The 21,498-nt window shown below is 47.9% G+C and overlaps 1 protein-coding gene across 2 annotated transcripts in view; it reads left to right on the top strand.

Annotated features, from left to right (window-relative positions):
- Nucleotides 1-21,498, top strand: part of LOC138491389 (autophagy-related protein 16-1-like) — a 120,380-nt gene that overhangs the window by 80,792 nt on the left and 18,090 nt on the right. For both annotated transcript variants that reach the window (XM_069617893.1, XM_069617892.1), the window contains 2 exons: nt 6,278-6,325; nt 17,670-17,771. In XM_069617893.1, the coding sequence (XP_069473994.1) occupies nt 6,278-6,325; nt 17,670-17,771 (150 nt within the window). The remainder of the gene's footprint in view (nt 1-6,277; nt 6,326-17,669; nt 17,772-21,498) is intronic.

Raw genomic sequence — 21,498 nt, 5'->3', positions numbered from 1 at the left:
ATCCAATCAGGAGCGCACGCCCCACCCACCAACCCCCTCTCCTCCCCACCCCTCCCCCCCCCCCTTTACTGGGAGTTGGTTCCTTTCAGGAAAGGTGAAAGACAAAGGGCTGCAGATTTTTTGACTCCTCCTTCGTTTCCTTCTCAGACACACTAAAGCCTGGCGGGGCATCCACCTGATTCCCGCCAAAGGGAAAACAAACGGCCACTGAGGTCGTTCCCACCTAGAATGGCAGGAGGAAGACCTCAAACAGTAGGCACACACATGGTGAAAAAAGAGCCTACCATTTTAGAAAAATGCTGGCCCGTCTGTGCTTTACTGAGGCTGAATTAGCAGCCTGCAAATAATGAAGACTAAAGGTCATAAACCGCTGCCACCAGCCATTCATGTATGCTTGCAAATGTTACCAGGTAAGTAAGAAAGTGCACCTGCAGCTCCTGGGCATCTTCTGGGTTCAAGAGCAGGAAAACCTACTTCTAGTCACTTGGGAAAATCTAAGTCGTGGTGGTGAGGAATCTCAATAGTTAGTCACCCCTATAATAAACCTTAGAATACACTTTTGTTCCATTCCTTCTCTTGTTCTAAAAGCTTTTCTAAAAGATAGAAAAAGCATCTTACTTACCTGCAATATTCCTGTAGTCGGTTTTTCACCACCACAAGAACCTTTCCTACCTTTGTCCCCTCTCCTGAGAAGACTCTTGTTACTTTTGGGCACAAGCCCCATTCAACATAGGGATTGGACCTGGAGTTGGGGTATTTTTGTGAATAGGTGCATCATTGCTTACCTTCTCCAGCATGGGGTCTGACATGGATTCACATGCTCGTGAATATGCCCTGTCGTCAGGCTGGGAATTCTCGGTAAAGAAAAAATCAGTTTCACTTCTGAACTGTCTTTCTCCTAACCAATCACTGGTTTCTGGGTCATGCTGCCCCCAGCCAATGACTTCCCTCTACCTAAGCCCCTCTGGAAGCCATCTTCAGCTTTTTACCGCACGTTCGAGTGGTGGGAGGCCTCATGATTAGCTCATGCTTTTTACTGCGTTTTGCGCTTTATTTTCCCTATTTTTTTTTCAGTCAATCGAGCCTCAAGCTCCATCATCTGACGACCGGGGACCCGTTTTTCGGAACTTTCTACGCCCCTCAAGGGCGATTTATCGTTGAATTCCCTTCTTGGAAGATTCTTTGAGGTCTAAGCCGCGTGGACATGGCTGAAGATAAAGGAGACTCAACGCCTCTGTTCACGATCTTCCCTGGATGTGGACTACGGAATTTTCCTGGACGATGGGCACTCCCTGTGCCTTTACTGCCTACATTCCAACCTAACGCACATGAAGGAGACCTGTGCGTTCTGCAAGGATTTGGTGCCATGCACCATGAAGGTCCGTCGCAAGCGGCTCTGAGTGGATCCAGATGAAGATCTCCGGGCAGCAAGCCTCACCCAGCAAGAGGAAATCTGAGCGGGCTTCTAAGAAATTTGAGGGTGCTCCGGCGACGGGGGGAGGGGGGGGGGCAAAGCACAGCAACGGGTGTGCCGTTGGGACAGGCTCCTCGGCGGGCAGGTTGGAAACAGTATTTCTGGCACCCTTGACCACGAGCCAATGCTCCGGGTCAGTGAAAAAGAGAAAATGGGACCATCCGGGTAAACTTCTGGTGAAGTCCCAGCCGACTCCGACGGAGAAAGCCGAGGGGAAGCGGGGCACAGACCCTCCTGCCACAGTGAAGGCCTTCAGCACGCCCAAGGTCGTGAAGGCCCAGGTTCACCAGGCGAAGTCCTCCTTGGAAGGAGTGTTGGCGTCCCTAGAGAAGGCAGCGGATGCAGACTCGCAGGAGGCGGCCTCTAAATCGAGAGTTTGCCTGCTCTGAGGGAATTGTCTTTTCTACCCATTGAGAAGACACTGGTGAAGATGATGCCGATCTCCCTAGACCGTCCCCGCTGGTCAAGCAGAAGGGTGTTAGGAGGTGGGGCGCTAGTCCTGCACGGCTGAGACCTCTCTGAGTAGGAGCTTTCTGGTCTGAAGGCCATACTGGACAAAAAGTTTGTGGCCAGGTCCTATAGGAAGGATCCCGACGAAGCGGATGTTGAGAGCGGCAAGGATACCGAAGAGGAGCAGCAGGGCGGTGAGGAGCCAGAGGACATCATGCCACTGCCATCGCTCCCTTTGCAGCCACCCCAGCAACCTCCACCTTCGCCAGCAGACATGTTGACGGACATCCTACAGGCACTGCACACCTTGTGTTCAGAGATCTGGACAAGGATGCCCCTGTTTGCCGGCGGGACAACCCGCCGCACTTGGGCTGTCGGGGCAACCCTCTGTAAGGAGAGTCCATCTGCCACCTCCTTGCCATCCTTTGCCACCATTCCCCTCCTCCGAGTGATGATATGGAACCGGATACAGCGATGACTGGCACGGACGACGGAAGGGAACCTCCCGTCGCCAGTGCCCCGGGCCTCGCCACTCGATGAGATTGGCTCTTTCCACATCATGATCGCGTGGGCCTCGGAGAAGTTTCAACTAGCCCCCCCAAGGAGAAGAAAGGCTTCCGTACCAAGGCAGTGAGGCCAAGAGGAAGACCACACTTTCTTTCCCTCTATTGGACGACATTTGGGACAAGGGGCTGTCCCTCATAAAGAACCTGTCCTCTGCGGAGGGAGCTGTACGAGAAGAAATGCAGGGTGCTGGACTCTGCACCCAAGTGTCTCAGATCCCAACCGTCCCCGGACTCTGTCTCGCCAGCGAAGATGTCCTCCTGATCTTCGTCCTCTTCCCCCACCGCCCCAGGACGGTGAGGGTAAGAAGCTGGATGCCCTGGTGCGGCGGGTCATCTCATGACGATCAAGGCGGCCAATGCCTTAGCCATCGCGGCGACACAAGAGAGCGGAAGCGCTGTAGTTCCTGCAAGAAGGCGCGGTGTCATCAGACCATGCCATCACGTTGGCCATGGACACTGCCGAAACAGGCTTCTGTCAGATGGGCAACAGCGTTTGGCCTCGGCAGGGTACGTTGAAGGCCACTAGCTTCTGCTCGGATGTACAGTCGAGGGTGTTGGACATGCCCTTCGGGGACAACTTATTCGTCATCAGTCCTGCTGTTCGGCTCAGGAAGCCTACAGGGGCCACAGCAAGTCCGGAGGAGGATGCCGTTGTCCCCAAGGTGGCCCCCCCCACGGCGAAGCAGGATTGAACCGGCTGCGATGTCGGGCCCGCGCACCCTAGTGGGAGGCTGGCAGGCAAACTTCATCTCCACTGACCGTTGGGTGCTGGACGCCTTGGCCCAGGGGCACACCCTGGAATTTCAGCTTAAGTGCCTGCGCATTCCACCAGTGGCCAGGAAGGAAAACCACGGCCCTCAACTTTGCTGGCGGTACGGGCCATGCTGAAAAAGGGTGTGATAGAACTCGTCCCAAAAAAGGCTCTGGGGGTCTGAGTGTACTCCAGGTACTTCTTCGTCAGAAAGAAGGGCGGTTGGAGACGCATACTAGACCTCTGCCACCTCAACATGTACATCAGGTCCCAGAGGTTTCGGATGGTCACCCTTCAAGCATGTGCTGGGACATTTGAAAGAAGGGGATTTCCTATTGTCGTTGGACCTGGAGCATGCCTATTTCCACATCCCCATTCACAAGGGACACCAAGTTTCTGGGCTTCGTGGTCCAAGGGCAGCATTGCCAATTCAAGGCCCTTCATTTCGGATTGAAGTCGGCACCAAGGGTTTTCACCAAGTGTCTGGAGCCAGTAGCGGCACAGTTGCACCAGGGGATTCACGTCTACCCCTACCTGGACGATTGGCTCATCCCAGTGAAGTCGAGGGAGACCGCCGTCGAGCACACGGCAGGGACCGTCCGGCTACTCGGGGAACTCGGGTTCTCGATGAACTTTGCGAATTTCTGCTTGGTGCCATCGCAGGACATGCTGTTTCTGGGGTCCCGGCTCAACACGGTGTTGTCTTGTGTCCCCGTCAGAGGAGAGAATGGCAGCCATCCTGGGCAAGGTACAACGGCTGTTGACCCTGAAGATGGCAAGTGTGAGATCCATCAGGTCACTCCTCGGCATGTCATCGTGCATTTACCTTGTGCGCCTGTGCAGGCTGTGGATGCGACCCCTGCAGGAGTTCCTCAACGCCCGTTATATCCAGGTATCTGGAAGCTTTGAGGACAAGATCTGTCGGCGGGTGCGGATTTCAAGATTACCCCCCCCCCTCCCTTTACCAGGAGACTGTCACGACAGACGCATCCCCGGAGGAGAAGTCATTGGAAATCAACGTTCTGGAGCTACAGGCCGTGTTTTGGGCCCTAAAGTCTTTCCTTCGTACCTCAACGGCAAGTGCAGATTTTCAGTCAACACCACCAGTGTTTTACATCCAGAAGCAGGGGAGGGCACCAGATCCCATATGGTGATGGGCTGTCGCACAGGAGATGTTCCTCGTCCCATTTCATCTGGCAGGAGTGAAGAACACTGTGGCTGACTCTCAGCAGGGAACTTCGCTTGTGCCACGAGTGGGGTGCTTCAGCCCGACCAATTGGATCTTTATTCCGACGATGGGGAAATCCCCAGATCGATCTGTTTGCGGCGGCGACGAACACCAAGTGCCGGAGGTTCGCCAGCAGGTTTCCCAGCCGGAGGTATGGGGGATGCATTCTCCTTCCCCCTGGGACGGCCTGTTCCTCTATGCGTGTAACCTGTTGCCGTTGCTTCTGTGACTCAACTCAGACTTTCCCGGTGCAGGATGATCCTCGTTGCAACGGCATGGCTGAGGCAGATATGGTACCCGGACCTTCTGGACATGTCAGTGTCCCCTCTAGTCAAGCTTCTGGCGGACGCAGATCTTCTCACCAAGGAAGGAGGCACGATTCTGCACCACGACCCACGGTCACTGAACTTGCAGGTCTGGCTCCTGCAGCGCTAGTTTGGTGGATACAATCTCCTGGCAGACTGCAAGGAAGTGCTTGACAAGGCCATGGCTTCGGCTACATTGAAATGCTACGGACAGAAGTGGAAGAGGTTTGCCGTCGGGTGCCGTGCACAGAAACTCGACCCTCTATTTATTATGGCCCCGCAGGTGCAACCGTATTGTTGCTGGCCTAGGCAGGGTTGGCGCATGCTTCCATCAAGTTTTTCATCTGGCGGCCATCTCCCGCTGCACCAGAACTCTGGGGAAAACATCATTATGGTTACACCCCCTGGTCAAGGAATTCATAAAACGACTTTTCCGTTTGTTCCCGCCAGTGAAGACTCCGGCCCCAGCCTGGGAGCTCAATGTGGTGCTGACTAGGCTCATGGGTTCCCCCGTTTGAGCCTATGCATTTGTCTCCGCTGAAGTTTTTATCCTGGAAAGCAGCATTTCTTGTGGCTATCACCTCTGCACGACAAGTGGGAGAGATTCAAGCTATCTCTTGTAAGTCATCACCGCTGTTTGTTAACTTTAGCCCTGTGAACCAAGGGAAGGCCCTCTCCAAGGCTTCCATTTCCAGGTGGCTCTCTGGCTGCATCACCCATTGTCACCAGTTGGCAAATGGACCATTGCCTGGCTGTCTGAGAGCCCATTCGACCAGAGCGATTGCTGCAAATGCGGCGTTCCTGTCTGGTGTGCCCCTGCTGGACATCTGCAGGGCTGCTACGCGGAGGTCAACGCACACCTTCACGAAATTCGACTGCATTGACAGGGATTCCAGGGAGGAGTCCAGAGTTGACCAAGCAGTGCTGCGCAACCTGTTTGCTTGAAGGTGAGCCTGGTGAGGAGGTAAGAGATGCTTAATGTTGAGCCTTGACACCTCCCGTGGTAGTGCATGTGTGTAATGTATTTATCCATGAGCATGTGAATCCATGCCAGACCCATGCTGGAGAACAGTTACAGGTAAGTAATTTGCTCCTTCCTTTCATGTGTTTAAGTGAATTGTATGCATTTCTACAAACCAAAGTTGACTGTATAAATGTTTGATAATGGAGTGTTGTGCGATAGTATTACCTGCTTGATTGCTCTCTTGTGTTTTTGGGCTTATGAGTATTTTTGTACACACCGGTTTAAGTAGAATTGTGTGCTTTACTGTGTGTACCTCTGACCCCTCACTTTCTTCTGAGACTAAGCCATAACCACTCTCCATGCTTCCTTTGATTGGGTTTAGCTAACCTCTGACTTCCCCTGTTGACTATAACTGGGGTGGCCTCCTAAAATCTGTTCACCAGGCCAGATTTTAGAAATCCAGTTGGAGTAATAGTTAAGGGGCAATAGAGAATGAAAAAGTTTTAAAAAGCGGTTTCATTTTTTCTTTATTTGCACAGTGCCCAGGGATTCAAGTGCGGGTCAGACTGGACCAGAGCCATTTTCAGGTGAGCAGGCTATTATGAGCGAAGGGTTCATTAAAACGTTGAACAGATGACTTTGCCCCTGGTGGGTTCGGAAGGGAGTACTTTGTGGGAATTAAATTGCATGCACTTCACCATGGATTAAGATGTGGGCATGACTGAAGCAATTACTTCACTCCAGAGAGCCCTTGTACTTGAAAGCTTTAAAAGTTTTACTGTGTTAAATCTTACACCTAGAGTGTGTGCCTAACAGCATTGTGAATGCCCTAATAATGTCACTGTATTGAATCTGTATTCAGAAAGTGCACCCAACAATATTGAATGTGCGTTCAGGTTCTCATCTGGATGGTGTGCTCAAATATCGTGTGCCCCAATTGTTTCACTGTGAATCTCGCATCCAGATAGTGTGCCCAACTGTGTCACTGTGTCGAGAGTGTGCCCAATAAGTTCCACTGTTTTGACTTTGCATCTAGATAATGTGACCAACACCACTGTTATGTGGTGAATTCAGCACCGGGATTGTGCAGACTAGCAACCCTGAGTGCGCCAAAAAAAAAAAACTCACTGTATAAACTCTACAACTAGACACTGATAAAGCGGCACTAATTGTGCCCAAAGCTTCTCGGTTATCTCCCACTCCTGATAGTGTCAACCTTACTACTTGAGATTGCTCTAGAGTCCCACGGTGCTGAAATCCTCATCCATAATGCTACAATCAAGCCAGAATCCCTGCTGCGCCATGCCATGACTCCTCCCGTCTTAGCTAGATCCAACGTCGGAGCCTCACTCTGGTGCTCCTCGCCCCCCCCTTGAATCCACCCCCTTCCCAAACAACCCCACTGCCCCTGAACCACCCACCATCATTAACCCACCCCGCCCTCTATCCAACTCCCAAGCCAGAGGAGCCCGTTGGCGCTCCAGACATCCAAAGACCTCCCTCCCACCACCTCACCTACAAGCATACGCCCCTTCTCACCCCTATTACCATAGTCCACCCTTCCCACCCCCCCACCGAACTACCCACCCTAGCTCCAAACCACAGACCCTCCCCCCCTCGTTCCCCTGCCCTATTACCCCCTCGACACCCACTAAAACCCCCAACCTCCATATCACTTACCCTCTGAGTACGACACGCCTCGCCCTGTCAAGAACTGTGGCGTTTCCCAAAAATTCCTTCTAGTCGTGGCCATATATCTTCTGCTTGCTTGAAGGATGTTTCTGTTCCGTATGTCGGGATCGGTACGTTGGGCAAAGTTTGTATGCAGTACCCTCTGGGAACACTAAACACAACTAGGACTACAGGTGTAAGCAAACTAACCTTTGGTACCCCCCACCTGAAAACACTGCGCACCAAAAAAAAGACAATCTGAGCTCGCATGGAAACTAGAACCGTCGGAAGAAAATAAAAGCACTCTGAGGGATAGAACTACCCTCTACAAAAAGGAAATACTGTCGGCAAAACGAGAAACCTATAACTAGAATAGCCCAAGCTAACTCTAGTATGAAGGAACTATTTATCATACTAAAGGAAATTGAATCGCCCATCCCAGTGCCAGACAACTGTGTCAAAGACAAACTCTGGTGCACCAATATTCAGCTAGCCCTAGCTAACAAAGTGTCAACTCTCCAATCTAAAATTGCCAAGAAAAAATCCTCACTCAGCTTGGATACTAAGCCCAAAACGTCCATCGCAACCCCTAAAAGCAACAATGACACTTCTCGCTTTAAGTTCTCCAAAGTATCTATTGAGACTGAAAAAAATCATACTGTCACTTAAACCATCAAACTGCCAGGGGGACCAATGTCCAGCCCAACTGATAAAGGACGCAGCCAGAGACCTGGCTCCCTTTATCTCAAAACTTATTAACACCTCATTCTCAACAGGATCTATACCTAGTAATTTAAAAGAATCCTGGGTTCTCCCACTGCTTAAAAAACAAACACTAGACCCAGCCATACCCACGAATTACCGCCCAATCACCACCGTGCCATTCCTCCTAAAAATTATAGATAAAGTGGTGTATTCTCAAATTCAGAAACACCTTGAAACCAACAACCTGCTAGGAGCACGGCAGTCTGGCTTCCGTCCCCAGCACGGGACCGAAACAGCCCTTTTAGATCTAAAAGCACAAATTGACAAACTAAGGGATCAAGTGAAACCAGCCCTACTCCTCCTTTTGGACCTATCAGCTGCCTTCGACCTTGTTGAGCACAAGGTCCTTTGTAGGCATTTGGACATGGCTGCGCACTTCTCCGAAGAAGCCACAAATTGGATCCAATCATTCCTCAATAATGGGACCATGAGAGTCTTCTCCACCACTGCGGCAGCAGACTCCATCCCTATTACATGCGGCGTGCCTCAGGGATCCTGCATTTCCCCCACACTCTACAACATCTTCACAAAGCCCCTTTTCGATTATCTGGACCTTCTTGGTATCACCTACACTAACTATGCAGATGATACTCATCATAATCACCAGTAAGGATTTGGCCTTGGTGAACAGGGTGTATCTCATCCAGGCATGGATGGCCACTCGTGGACTATGCCTGAATGATGACAAAACTGAAATCATTATCCTTGGCACACCCGCTAGCCTTAAAAAAAACTGGGCCCTAACTATTCCTCCTTTAACATAGATAATAACCAAATCACAACCGCTCATGCAGTAAAAACTCTAGGCTTCTACTTGGACTCTACCCTCTCCTTCAACAAGCAGGTGAACGTGATGGCTTCTGCCACCGCCTACACTTGCAAATTGATAAGAGCAGGAAAACTCTTCCTCTCCAATAGTTGTTGCATCACACTTGCAAGAGCGCTCGTGTTATCAAAGCTGGACTACTGTAACTCGCTCTATATTAGGGCCAACATTGAAGTTATCAAAAGAATTCAAATCTTACAGAACAATGCGCTCAGAGCAGCATTAGGCATCCCCAGGAGAAGCCACATTACTGAACTTAGAAGGGCCAACAACTGGCTTTCTACCCAAGAGAAAATCCAGCTAAAAGTGGCCTCTTGTTTCCAAATGCCTTAACAATGCCACACCATGCTACCTTTCTGATAGACTCATAAGTCCTAAACCTACAAGACTCACCAGATACGCCAACAACATTTCTACACCTAGATTTAAATTATCCAGAGTTGGTGGTTGTAGCTTCCAAGTTAAAGCAGCTCAACTCTGGAATTCCCTACCCACCCACCTTGCGGACTAATCAACCATGCTCTACCTTCCGACACAACCTTACAAGATGGATTAAAGACACAGACAAATAATAGACTACCATTCTGCCCGGTCTTATCCTGCATCTCTCTCCACTTCTGCACTTTACACACACCTACTACCCAGCGTTTACCGCCTGCCTAAGTGAACTGTAAATGTGTGTATTCTTTGTATAGTTCTTGTTGCTCTTTGCATGTGTATGCCTGTAACTAAGCTGTAAGTTGTCTTAAAAATGCGCCAGGTTACCCTTGGGTCTGGTGCGCAATACAAGTAATAAAAACAAACAAGTCTGTACTACACCGTTTTGGTAGCGGAGTTGAGCAGCCAGGCTTATCTCAAGAGGGGACTGAGAGCAGTAATGTTACACAGAGGTCTACAATCACAAGTGTTCAACTTGCACTCAAGCTTTCTTTGATAAATACTATCTGTCAGTTATAAAACGTCCATTAGGAGGCAATATAATCACACACACAAATACTTTAATACTATTTCAGAATACTTTTCAAGAGGAGTAAAAGGCAAAGATTATTAGAACATGAAAGGTTACAATTATTCGTAGACAGTGCATATACTTTGAGTTCACCAGAAGAGTCAATTCAATAGGCTAGGCCAAAATTAATGGGCTAAAGTCTTGGATAGGATAAAGCGGTTCTGGTAAGTAAACGGTAAAGTCTCTGCACAAGTTCTTGGAAGTAGTTTGTAAAGAGAAGAATCATATGTTGGGTCACAAGCTGATTAGGCCTGCAAGTTGCAAAAGTTTCAAGCACTTTCACTGCGAGAGGTAAGTACTCTTGTCTTATTTCACAGTACCTTACAATGAAGAAAAAGATGCAGCTGATTTCTGTTCGTCAGATCTCACTGTTCCTCAGTCGTGGGGACGAGAGGGAGGACGTCGGGGGGAATCCTGCATTGCACTGGGACTGGTCAAAAAGCTGGCACCTGGCAAACTTCAATTTCGGTGGCTGTGAGTAAAGCACACAAACTGGTGTCCCTCTCCCTGGTTCGACGGTTTCCTGCAGCAACTCTGAGGAAATTCAACCAGCTCCAAGATAGGTGTCCAGGTGGCTTACTTGTGAGTTGTTGGTTCTACCAACTCAAAGAGAGAAGTTGTCCTTGCAGGGGGTTCTGTCAATGTGAACATGGCGATTCGGACCTGCAGCAGGGCTTCACCGGGCAAACCAACGGTCCAGCAGCCGTCCTCTTCCAGCTGGTCTTCGTTTCTTTAGTTCCAGTGGCCGACTCCAAGCCAAGAGACTCGCCTTTAAACATTTTTTTTTCCCCAGCCTAGCTGCCACTCACCCAGCAGTGTGGCTATCCTTCCCAGATACTCAGCCAACCAATCACGCCAGAGTGCATTTGGGTCTCCTAGGAGGCTAAGCACAGAGTTTCAGGGACCGCCCTCACTTCCTGCCCACCCCAGACACTCAAGCGCCAGAGGGGGTGTTCAGCCCACCAAATGCATTGGAACAAAGGGACAAACGTGGTTTGGTGCGCAGAGACAAACTCTAGAAGGACCTTTCCAAAAAGAAATGGTGAAAAAAGACCGGGACCCATTTAAACAAAGGAGGCTCAGACGCCATCTCGAAAAAACATGGCTCCCGTGTTTTAACGCGACCGCTGTTCGCGGTCGGGAAAAATCATGGTAGTTCTTTGTAAAACCACTGCCACCAGCAATTTCGAGAGGAAAGGTAGCATTTGACTGCTACATGAGTTTCTAGACACAGGGATACCAGATAACCCTTCCAGCACTCTATTGTAAGAGGGTCTGCTGGGTCTAGGAATTTAAAGACTAGTGAAGTCAATTTCACTTTACTTTCTCTGGGAAACAGTAGTAGTTTGTCCCAGAGAAGGTGTTTAAAACTTGGGACAGCCTAAAAGCCTTCCCTGTGTCACTGCACTGAGGGTGCTGTGTGACACACATGAAAAGATGATGCCTATGGAGTTGTCTAAAACTCTATAATCAAAGAACACAGGAGTAAAACACATTCAAAATGCGAGAGTGGGGAAAAAGGCTCACACTCTCTCCAGGTTATAAAAAAAACAAGTCCTCAAAATCCAGCAAAGTTGCTGGGGTTCTCTAAGGTGAATGGAATTGGCACATTTATAAGAATTCTCCCTAACACCCCCAGCAACTTTGCTGGATTTTGAGGACTTGTTTTTTTTATAACCTGGAGAGAGTGAGACCCTTTTTCCCACTCTCTGATGTATTTCATGTGAATTTTACCGGTCTTTTGATTATGGAGTCTGACAAACTCCATAGGCATCATCTTTTACATTGTGTCACATAGCACCTTCAGTGCAGTAAAGTGAAATTGACTTGTGGTTGTGACTTGAGGTTGCGCTGGGTCTAGCAAGTACACAGCTATTTTACAATCGAGTGCTGGAGGGGCTACTTGGTATCCCCTGTTTCTAACTGCTCATGTAACATTTTTATGTTACCCTTTTCTCACAGAATGGCTGGTGGCAATGGTTTTGTTCCAAATTACCGTGGTTTGCATGTTTACCGCAGCTGTTGGCTCCCGTGGTTAGCGTTACCTGAGGTGCAATCTTTTTCAAAATGGTCCCCGGTCTTTTTTTTTTTTTTTTTTGCCATATCTTTGTGGGAAGGTCCTTCTAGAGTTTCTCTGCACGCCAAATCTTTGTTCATTTCACCTTTGGCAGGATTCAGGAGTGAAGCCCGCCTCTGGCTCCAGAATGTCTGGGGTAAGCACGAAGTGAGGGAGGTGCCCGACTGTGCTTAGTCTCATAGGAGACCCAAATGCACTCTGTGGTGATTGGCTGGCTGACTGTCCGGCAAGGACAGCCACCCTGCTGGGTGACTGACAGCTAGGCTGGAATTAATGGGAGAACTGTCTTTTGGCTTGGAAGGCAGAGTTGACTACTGGACGAAGGAACTGAAGAAGAGCTTGAAGAGGACGCCTGCTGCAACTCCTGGACTGTTGGTTTGCCTGGTGAAGCCCTGCTGCAGTGCCAAAACTCCAAGTTCGCATCAATGGAGAAGCCCCTGCAAGGACGACTTCTCCCTTTTGAGTTGGTGGGACCAATCTACTCCAAAGTAAGCCACCTGGACATCCATCTTGGAGCTGATTGAATTTCCTCAGAGTTGCTGCAGGAAACCGTATAGCCAGGGGGAGGAATACCAGATTGTGTGCGTTGCTTTTAAGCTCGCCTGGAGCCTTTGGAAGATCCTCCCGACTCCCAAGAAGCAGGACTGACCAAGTCTGGGCCCACCTCAACAGCCAGGAACCACGTTGTTGCGATTTGCAGTAGCCGCAAGCTGCTTAAACACAAAACAGCCACTGGAAGTGAAGTTTGCCGGTTGCAAGTTTTGACCATCCCATTGCAATGCAGGAGTCCCCTGACTTCCTCCCTCTAGTCCCTATGACTGAGGCCCAGGAACAGTGACATCTGCAGAACTGCACAGGAACAGAAGTCTTCAGCTGCATCTTCATTTCTAAGGTACTGTAAAACAGGTCTAAGAGAACTTGCCTCTTACTGTGGAAGTGCTTGTAACTTCTGCAACTCACAAGTCTAATCAGCTTGTGGCCCTACATTTCATTCTTTTTATCACTTTATCATTTCATTCTTTTTATCATTCTTTTTTTACTCCTAATAACTTGTGCAAAAGACTTTTCCATTTACTTACCAGAAGTGCTTCATCATATCCAAGACTTTTGCCTACTGACTTTGGCTTATCCTATTGAATTGTATGATCTAAAAGTGTTTGCCCTGCTTAAGAAATGTGTGATCTCTTGTGCTCTAATAACCTTAAGAGTGTTCTGAATGCCAACAGTAAGATCTTCATGTCCCGAGCACCCTTGTTATTGAAGTCACTTATGGGTGTAGGTTGTGTCTGTGGGCCATCCCAAATGGGTCTTTTCTGATTCAGAAACTCGGTGTACAGTATTGAAGTGTTTGTGTGTTACTATTATATTGCTCCCCTTTGAAGAAGGCTTTACAACTGACTGATTAATAATTGTTTATGCAAGAAACCTTGAGTGCAAGAGTTTATTTGAATACCTGTAACTTTGAATCTCTGTGTAACTCCACCACTGCTCACATTTCCCCTCTTGAGATGAGCATGGCTGCTCAACACTCTACCAAAACTGTGCAGTACAAGCTTATACCAAAGGTTGGGTTGCCTATACCTGTAGGCAGTGTTGCTTGTAGTGTTCCCAGAGGGTTCTGCATTCAAACTTTGCTTAACACTGAGGTTGGCAGAAAGGAAAGGTTGGAGGAACGAAAAAGGGTTGAACAGGTTCTTAGAGCATGTGAGCACTTTAAATCTTCCAATGAAGTATAGATAAAAACAAATCCCATCAATATTAGTTTAAAACTGATGAATTACTTGGCATAAGAATCAAAGTCAAATGGAATAGAAGAGTCTGCAGGGAACCAGGACAGCCAAAGTCAATTGTAGCAAGTCTATGGAGCTGAGGCGCTTCTTAGATAGTAAAGCATTTGCACAAAGTTAGTTTAAGACAAATCAGTGTAGGGTCACAAGCTGTTACACCTGTGGAGGTTAGAGCTGAAATCAACTCTAGAAAAGCAGCTACTGCAAGTCTTAACTAAGAAAAGCAAGCGACAGACACTGAGTTAAGTACCCCAGTTCAGAACAGTACCTTTGGTTAGATGAAGTGTTCCCCAGCTGGCTTCTTTCTGTCCAGGGAGGATAGCTCAGCGGCAGCGTGCGCGTCTTGGAAGCAAGACGACATGAAGCAACACAGGTTCGATCCCCGGGTCCGGGCTTAGAAACCTCTGGGTGTTTAAGCGCGTTATAAATACGTAACTAAGACAAAAAAACTATTCCTGTAACAGTGCCTCGATGCCTGCGGGCTGTGTGAGCGCTTTATAAATGTAATTAATTTTCTGGTTTGAGGTACAGATCCTGTGTTCCTGGGCCTCAGTCGTGGGGACAAGAGGGCTGACGTCTGGGGACTCCTGCGGCAGCAGTTCGGAGCTCGGCAGCTGCTACGGGCTCTTTCCAGATCGGTGGCACTTTGCGGTTTCAGCATTCTTTAAACAGCACCACCACAGATCTTAGATACCAGTTGGGCTTCCTTTGCTCCCCGAGTCCTGCACTCTGGTGAGGGGAATCCTGCTTCTGGATGGTCCTGCTTCTCGATGGTCCTGCTTCGACTCCTGGAGCTTCTGGCCAGATCAGACATTGCACTTGACTACAGATTTCTCGACCACCTGGCACTCTGTTCTTGCAGCAGCAAAGTACAGCCCGTCGGGGGAAGGTCTTCCAGTAAAGTTTGTCTCTGGGTTAGTTGGTCCCACTAACCCAAGGGAAGAAGACGTCCCTTCCAGAGCTTTTCTTGTCGATCAGAAAGAGTTTCAGCACAGCAACAGGGATTCACCGGGCAATTCAAAGGTCCAGGAGGATGCAGCAAGCTTTTGTTCTTCCCTGTACTCGACTCTGCCTCCTAGTGCCAAAAACTTGACCTTTTAAGCAGGTTTCTCCCATTCATGCACAGCTTAAGCTGTCACTCAAACAGCTGGATGGCTGGAACGGCAGAAAGTGAGGTAGGTTCCCAAAACTCCCCTGTCCTTTGTCTCTAGGAGTGCATGAATACAACCAGTCCTGATTGGCTGGCTGTCCTTTTAGCACAGCCACCCTGCTGTTTAAGTGACGGTTTAGGCTGTGCATGAATGGGCGAAACCTCCTTGAAAGGCGAGGGTTTTGGGACTAGTCCGAGTCGACCACTGGGCAGCACCAGACTAAGAAACCGTGAACGAAGCTTGCTGCATCCTCCTGGACCTTTGAATTGCCCGGTGAAGCCCTGCTGCTGTGCTGAAACGCCTTTTTCTGATCGACAAGAGAAGCTCCGGGCGGGACCACTTCTTCCTTTTTGGGTTAGTGGGACCAACTAACCCTGAGACTAACTCCACTGGACAATCTTCCCTGATTGGCTGTACTTCTTTGCTGCTGCAAGAACTGAGTGCAAGGGGTCGAGAAATCTGTAGTCTAGTGAAACAACTGCAATTGGGCCAGAGGTTCCAGGAGTCTCCCAAGGACCTTCCAGAAGCAGGACAAACAAGAGCTAGAGTCCCCTCACCACAGTGCAGGACTCAAGGAGTGAAGGAAGCCCAACTGGTATCCAAGATCCACGATGACGCTGTTTACCGCGCACTGAAACCGCAAAGTACTGCTGATCTGGAAAAAAGCCTGTAGCTGCCGACGACATCCAAATTGCTGCCGCGGGAGTCCTCCAGACGTCCTCCCTCTTGTCCTCAAGACTGAGGCTTAGGAGCCCAGTACCTGCATCGCTGCAACAGGACAGAATCCAGCTGTACCACTCTTCTTCAAACCAGAGGTACTGTTTAGACTTGGGGAACTTGGGGCAGTGTCTTTAGCTTTGCCCTTCTCAGTCGAGACTTGCATTGGCTACTTTTTGAAGGAGTTGATTCCAACTCTGCTTCTCACAAGTGTAACAGCGCTTGACCCTACAAGTGATTTCTACACAACACTAACTTTGTGCAAGACCTTTTATCTAAGAAGTGCCTCAGCTCCATAGACTGTTCCAATTGACTTTGGCTGTCCTGGCTCCGTGCTGACTCTTCTATAGATATTTCTGTGCCTCCAGAGATGGTAACTTGTTTTAGACTGTTCTTGCTGGGAAAGGATTGTCTAGATCTCATCGAAAGATTAATTATCCTCACCTACACTGAGAACCTGTAACTTTTTAATTTTCCTTTCTGCAGCCTCAGAATCTGCCAAGTATATTTAATGATGTATAAATGGCATTACTGTCCTTGTGAATAGTGAATGAAGTCGCCTCTGGGTGTAGGAAGGGTGTAAAAAGCATCTTTCGAAAGATGAAAGTATGTCAAAGTATATTTGATTGTTGCATATCTTGCTCTTTTTAAAGAATGCTTATTTAAAAAACTATTGTTTAATAAAAAAATATTTTAACTAAAAACCACTTGGATACTTGTAATTGTGAATCTCAGTGTTGCATCTCTACAGCTCCATTTACCTCGTCTTGAGATAATCCTGGCTGCTCAGTCACACTACCAACGTGTGTAATACAGGCCTACACCAAAAGGTGGGTTACCTAATACCAAATAGATAAGTGTTTCTCACACAGTGTGACTACATCAATTCTTACCTAATACAGGCCCCTTGACTTTCATGCAGGAAAAGTGGTGAGCCCACCAATCACCAGACATGCATCCATTGAAACTTGGTGGGGTGGGAGGGCTGTCCAATGGGGACAAACAGCCTCCCAGCACAAACTGGTTGCAGGTCAAAGACCAGGGGAGTTGTGGTCACCTCCCACACTTGTTGTTTCAGGCACTCAGTCTTGGTGGGCTTTCCAAGGGGAGCCTGCCAAAGACTAGACACATTCAGACCACCCCCAAACAGTTAAGTAGAAGGCTCAAGAAAGAAAGTCATCAAGAAAAGAGCTTTAAAAAGTACAGCCACCATTTTAGGTGAAGGTACCCTACAACAAAAGTTGTGCAAAAATGTTCACTGCCACCAGCCTGTCAGATGAACTTGGAACAGTAACTACAAGTTACTGGGAAAGTGAGACATTATTCCCCCTCATCACTCCAGTTAAGGTGGGATGTGGTGATCTCCCAAAATACATTACAGGATGAGACAAAGTGTCCCCCTGCCCTGGTAACATAACACAGGTAAAATAAAAAGAAGCTACAGGAGCTCCCAGCAACACTGCTCAGAAAGTGCTGTGTGCTGCAATAAATAAAGGTAGATGATAGGAAAGCAGAACGCCATTAAAACGGGTAAAAATGGTTCCATGGTTGGAGTAAAAAGATGTGTGGAGAAAAAAACGGTTTCCCGCTCACTCAGGAGAATCGGTCCAAGAACGCAGTAGTCCAGCATAAATGCTGGGGGACTCTCAAAGTGGGGGAGAATTTCACTCAAAAAGGAAAATCTACCCAACAGTCTTCTACACGGCATCATGGTCTGTTCTCAAAGCCCCCCTCACCCGCCCCCCGCAGATAATTTCATCTGGCCTATTTTTTTCGCTTGCCACTGACACTGAAGCCGCTCTCAGATTGCAGATTACTTATTTGTCTTGTGCAGATTGTCGCAGTCTCCCCAACCCACCTTTTTTCATCAATGGTTGGCCTCCTTTACAGTTGAGCTTTGACTTATTTTCAATTCATTTTTTTTTCAGCCCCGATGGAAACTATGTGGTAGCAGGTTCAGCAGATGGAACTCTCTACCTCTGGAATGTACTGTCTGGGAAAGTTGAGAGGATGCTCTCCAAGCACCACAAGTGAGTGGATGGCCTTCAAAGATGAGATTTAACAGAACTTTAACATGTGCACTTTCATTGGATCCTCTGCTACTGTGTCAAAAGAAAAAAAGTAGATCTATTGTAATACATGGTCGCTGTTCAGATGGATTTTCAGAACATGTCCTGGGTGGATTCTGCAAGGGCAGCCTATTATATTCTACCGCTCATTGTTACCATTGGAATAGTCTCCAGGCACACACATGCCTGTAAGAACGAGGGTGGTGGGGTTGGTTAGTGATCGAAGAGGGATAGGATAGAAATTGTGCTCTTCTGTTGGTACTTGAGTAGCCAGGAAGAACTGGCGTATGGTTTTCTAAGTGAGTTTGGTTGTGGTCACTGTCTGGTTTTATCCAGAGAGGGTAGGGGCCAGTGTCGGGGATTGTTTGCGAGTTTTATGTTTGTTCTGTGTGCGAGTTGGCTGGCCCATCAGGGTTGTGTGATACTTGGTAGGTATGTGAGAGAGGATATGGAGTAGATGTGGTTAGTACATTAGCTACTCTCAATGCTTTCTGTTAAGGAGATGTACCATGGTCCTGGTTCATCCCCTCTTCTTCTAGTGAGACCCCCAGCACCCTTGGCTAGACTGGACCTTTTTCTGTCAATCCTGAATGAGAGGAGCCTTTTTCCACTCATTTTTGTGGGCTCCTTTCTTTGTATTCTACCTGTACTATGGAGTCTTTTCTGCTCCCTAGCTCTTAAATGCATCTTTGTTTTACTACTGCATCACACTGCTCCTTAGGGGCAGTGTTGCTGGGGACCCTTGGGGTCCTGCTTTAAGATTCTTTTTCTATATCCTTAAGCAACTACAGTTCTTAGTAGCTCTCCTAAAACTCCATAGTCTGAGAGATTGGCACACACCACCTTCAGTGGAGTGCCAAAGGGATACTTGGTATCCCCCTTCTCTTGGCTCCCATAGACAATCACCTAGTTATTGTTGGTGGCAGTGCACTTGTTCTACCAACTATGGTGCATGTTTTATACCGCAGGCTATGGCCATTGCCTCGCTAGTGAACAATAGGGGCACCCAAGTACCCCAGTAGGTATCACCAACTAAACTCCAGAGTGTCTGGGCATGCAGGAAGTGGGGAAGGGATCTTCCACCCCCTCCTATACCCCCGCCCCCCCCCCCCCCCCGCCTTTCGTCTGACAGAGTGCCGGGATAGGTCTAGCTAGCTCCCACAGAGGGGGGTTCTGGCTGTCCTGATTAGACAACAAAATGCTGAGAGATTGCAGAGTAGTGTGTGCTGGAACTGTATAAAAGGTGACGCTTCTGGAGTGTAAAAAGTCATCCACAGGAAGTAACCAGAGAAGATGACCAGAGACGCCTGGAGACCATTTGCAAGATCATGAAGCGTCCACTGCTGACCAGACTCGGTGTTCTATGCGACAGATGAGCTCCAAAAAAGTTCTCTTCCGTCCTATTGGCTGGTGGGAACAACCAGTTCAAGACAAACCTTGAAACTAGCCATCTCCTGAGGTACTAGGAGCGTCCAGAGCTGCCGAACCCCAATACCAGGAGACCTGCCCATTTCGAGTGCATTGTTGTGAAGGGGCTGAATCTGTCCAATCCGCCTGAACCCATGAGGACACTACAGAGTCTAGGACTGCAGGAAGTAAAGAGGATTGACCGGGCGACCTGTCGTTTGTTGGTGCTGCTGAAAAGGTGCCAAAACCGCAGCGTGAACGAAGAAGTTGCTGATAGTCGTGCTACAAGTCCTCACTCGAGACTGCTGCTCAGAGACACCGTCCATTGTCTTGCTTTTCATCATCAGACCAAGGAATCCAGAGGTTTGGTCCAGAGCTGCCACATCGCCGAGAAGCCAACACAAACACTTTCTTCAAACCAAAGGTATTGCTTACCTGATTCCAAGAAGTCGCCCCAGAGCGTTGGAGTGCATATAGAGGTGTTCACGGCAACTACCTCTGGCCCAAGCCACTGTTTGTGTCCCCTTCTTAAAACAGACTTGAGGTCGCCTTTGTTAGTTGTTAACTTGCTGCTTCAAAAACTTTGGACACTGGACGAAATCCGCAGGAACTCTTCATAATTTGCTGTTTGTCAGGACTTCAATCCCGCTACAAACTGCCTCTAGCCAGGGTTGTGTTTTTGGACTTTAAAAACTTGCCAGGCAAAGAAACAGTCTCTAGAACTTTGAACTAAGCTCATGTTGCACTAACTACTTATTTGCCTGCCTTTACGTGACTTTTCTATGTGTTTTTCAGAGTAAAAGCATTACCGTTTGGGGAAAAAACGCACGAGTGTGCAATAACTGATAATGTAATAACCTTGTCTCTTCCCCTTCTAACGTTTCTACAAATATAACTGTCAACAAACACAAAAGTGAAAGTGCCCTTTGAAGTGTGTTATCTATTTCAAAGTGTTCCATTGTAAACATCTTAAGTATTTAAAGTGATTCTGGTGTAAATATATTTATTTTATATAAATGTGTAAGTGCTTCATTGTTGTGCCTGTCTAGCTAAGGTTCAGCGTACTTACCTACAGCTCACATCTTCCTCTTGGGATAAGCCTGACTTGCCTGCCACACTACGTTGAAAGTTAATCCACATGCCCCATTTAAGGGTGACAAGAGATTGAGGAATGTGAATATATAAAATGTGAGGTGCAGGGGAGAAAGCTCTGGCACAGAAAGTCGTTCATGTGAATAAATCTAGTGTCCTTAGGTTATGGACACTCCTGTCCCCTGAGGTCAAATCTTCAATAGGTAAATTCTGATTCTACAGTACCCCATATTACAGGGGATTCTATAATCTGTTGATTCTCAACTCACTTCAATTATGAAACGAAACATCATTGTTCAATGTTACATTTGCATATATTTTTAGGATTAGCTTATAGAATTTGGAGCTTGGCGTGTTTCGGGCTAGGCCCTTCCTCAGGAGCAAGTGAGATGTATTTCTTTCACGTTCTTTGTGAGATTTAAGAAATAAGTACAAACATGTGGATCAATAAATCAGTTATAGGTTAAAGGTTTGAATCAAAAGGTTCGAAATACAATAGGTTCGAGTCAATCGGACCGAAAACAAAAGGTTTGAATTTTTTTTGGGGGGGGGGTCCTCCAACCCCCGTTTTTGTGGTTAAAAAAAAATACCACAATATGGAAACCAAAAAATAAATATAATTAAAAAATAACCTTTTGTTTTCGGGCCTATTGACTCGGCCCTATTGCATTTGATCCTTTGGTGTTCGAACCTTTAACCGGACACCCAATACATCTTATCTATTGTATAATTGTCATGTTCAAAGAATATCAAAGCGCACTCAGTGTAGTGGATTGTCCCATTTAATCACCTGTTTAGACTGGGCAGGTCTGTGGGAAGAACATGCAATCCATTATGTACAAGAAAAAACAGTTGCAGTTCTGTTTTCTAAACGTTCTCCTATAAACCACTCTGGGTCATACTGGCCCAGCCAATGACTGCCTTCTACCGACGCCCCTCGTGTTGGGAGGCCTCATGCTTGTTTTGCTTTTTTTTTTTTTTTCCCCCCAGCGTCCCTCAAGGGCTGTTTTTGGCGAGTTTTCCTGCTTCCAGAAGATTCTTCAGGCTTATACCGCGTGGATCATGTCAGACTAGAAGGGCGGCGCTTCCCTCTTCAGGTCTTGCTCCAACTGCGGCTTGTGGAATGTAGGCAGAGATGACCAGCATTCCCAGTGCCTGTATTGCCTGCTTCTGACACATAAGGAGGAAG

This window comes from Ambystoma mexicanum, chromosome 10 (genome assembly GCF_040938575.1).
Source record: "Ambystoma mexicanum isolate Mex_15411 chromosome 10, UKY_AmexF1_1, whole genome shotgun sequence".
NCBI classification, from domain to species: Eukaryota; Metazoa; Chordata; class Amphibia; order Caudata; family Ambystomatidae; genus Ambystoma; species Ambystoma mexicanum.
The sequence above is the reverse complement of the archived record's forward strand: the minus strand, read 5'-3'. Positions and strand labels throughout refer to the sequence as shown.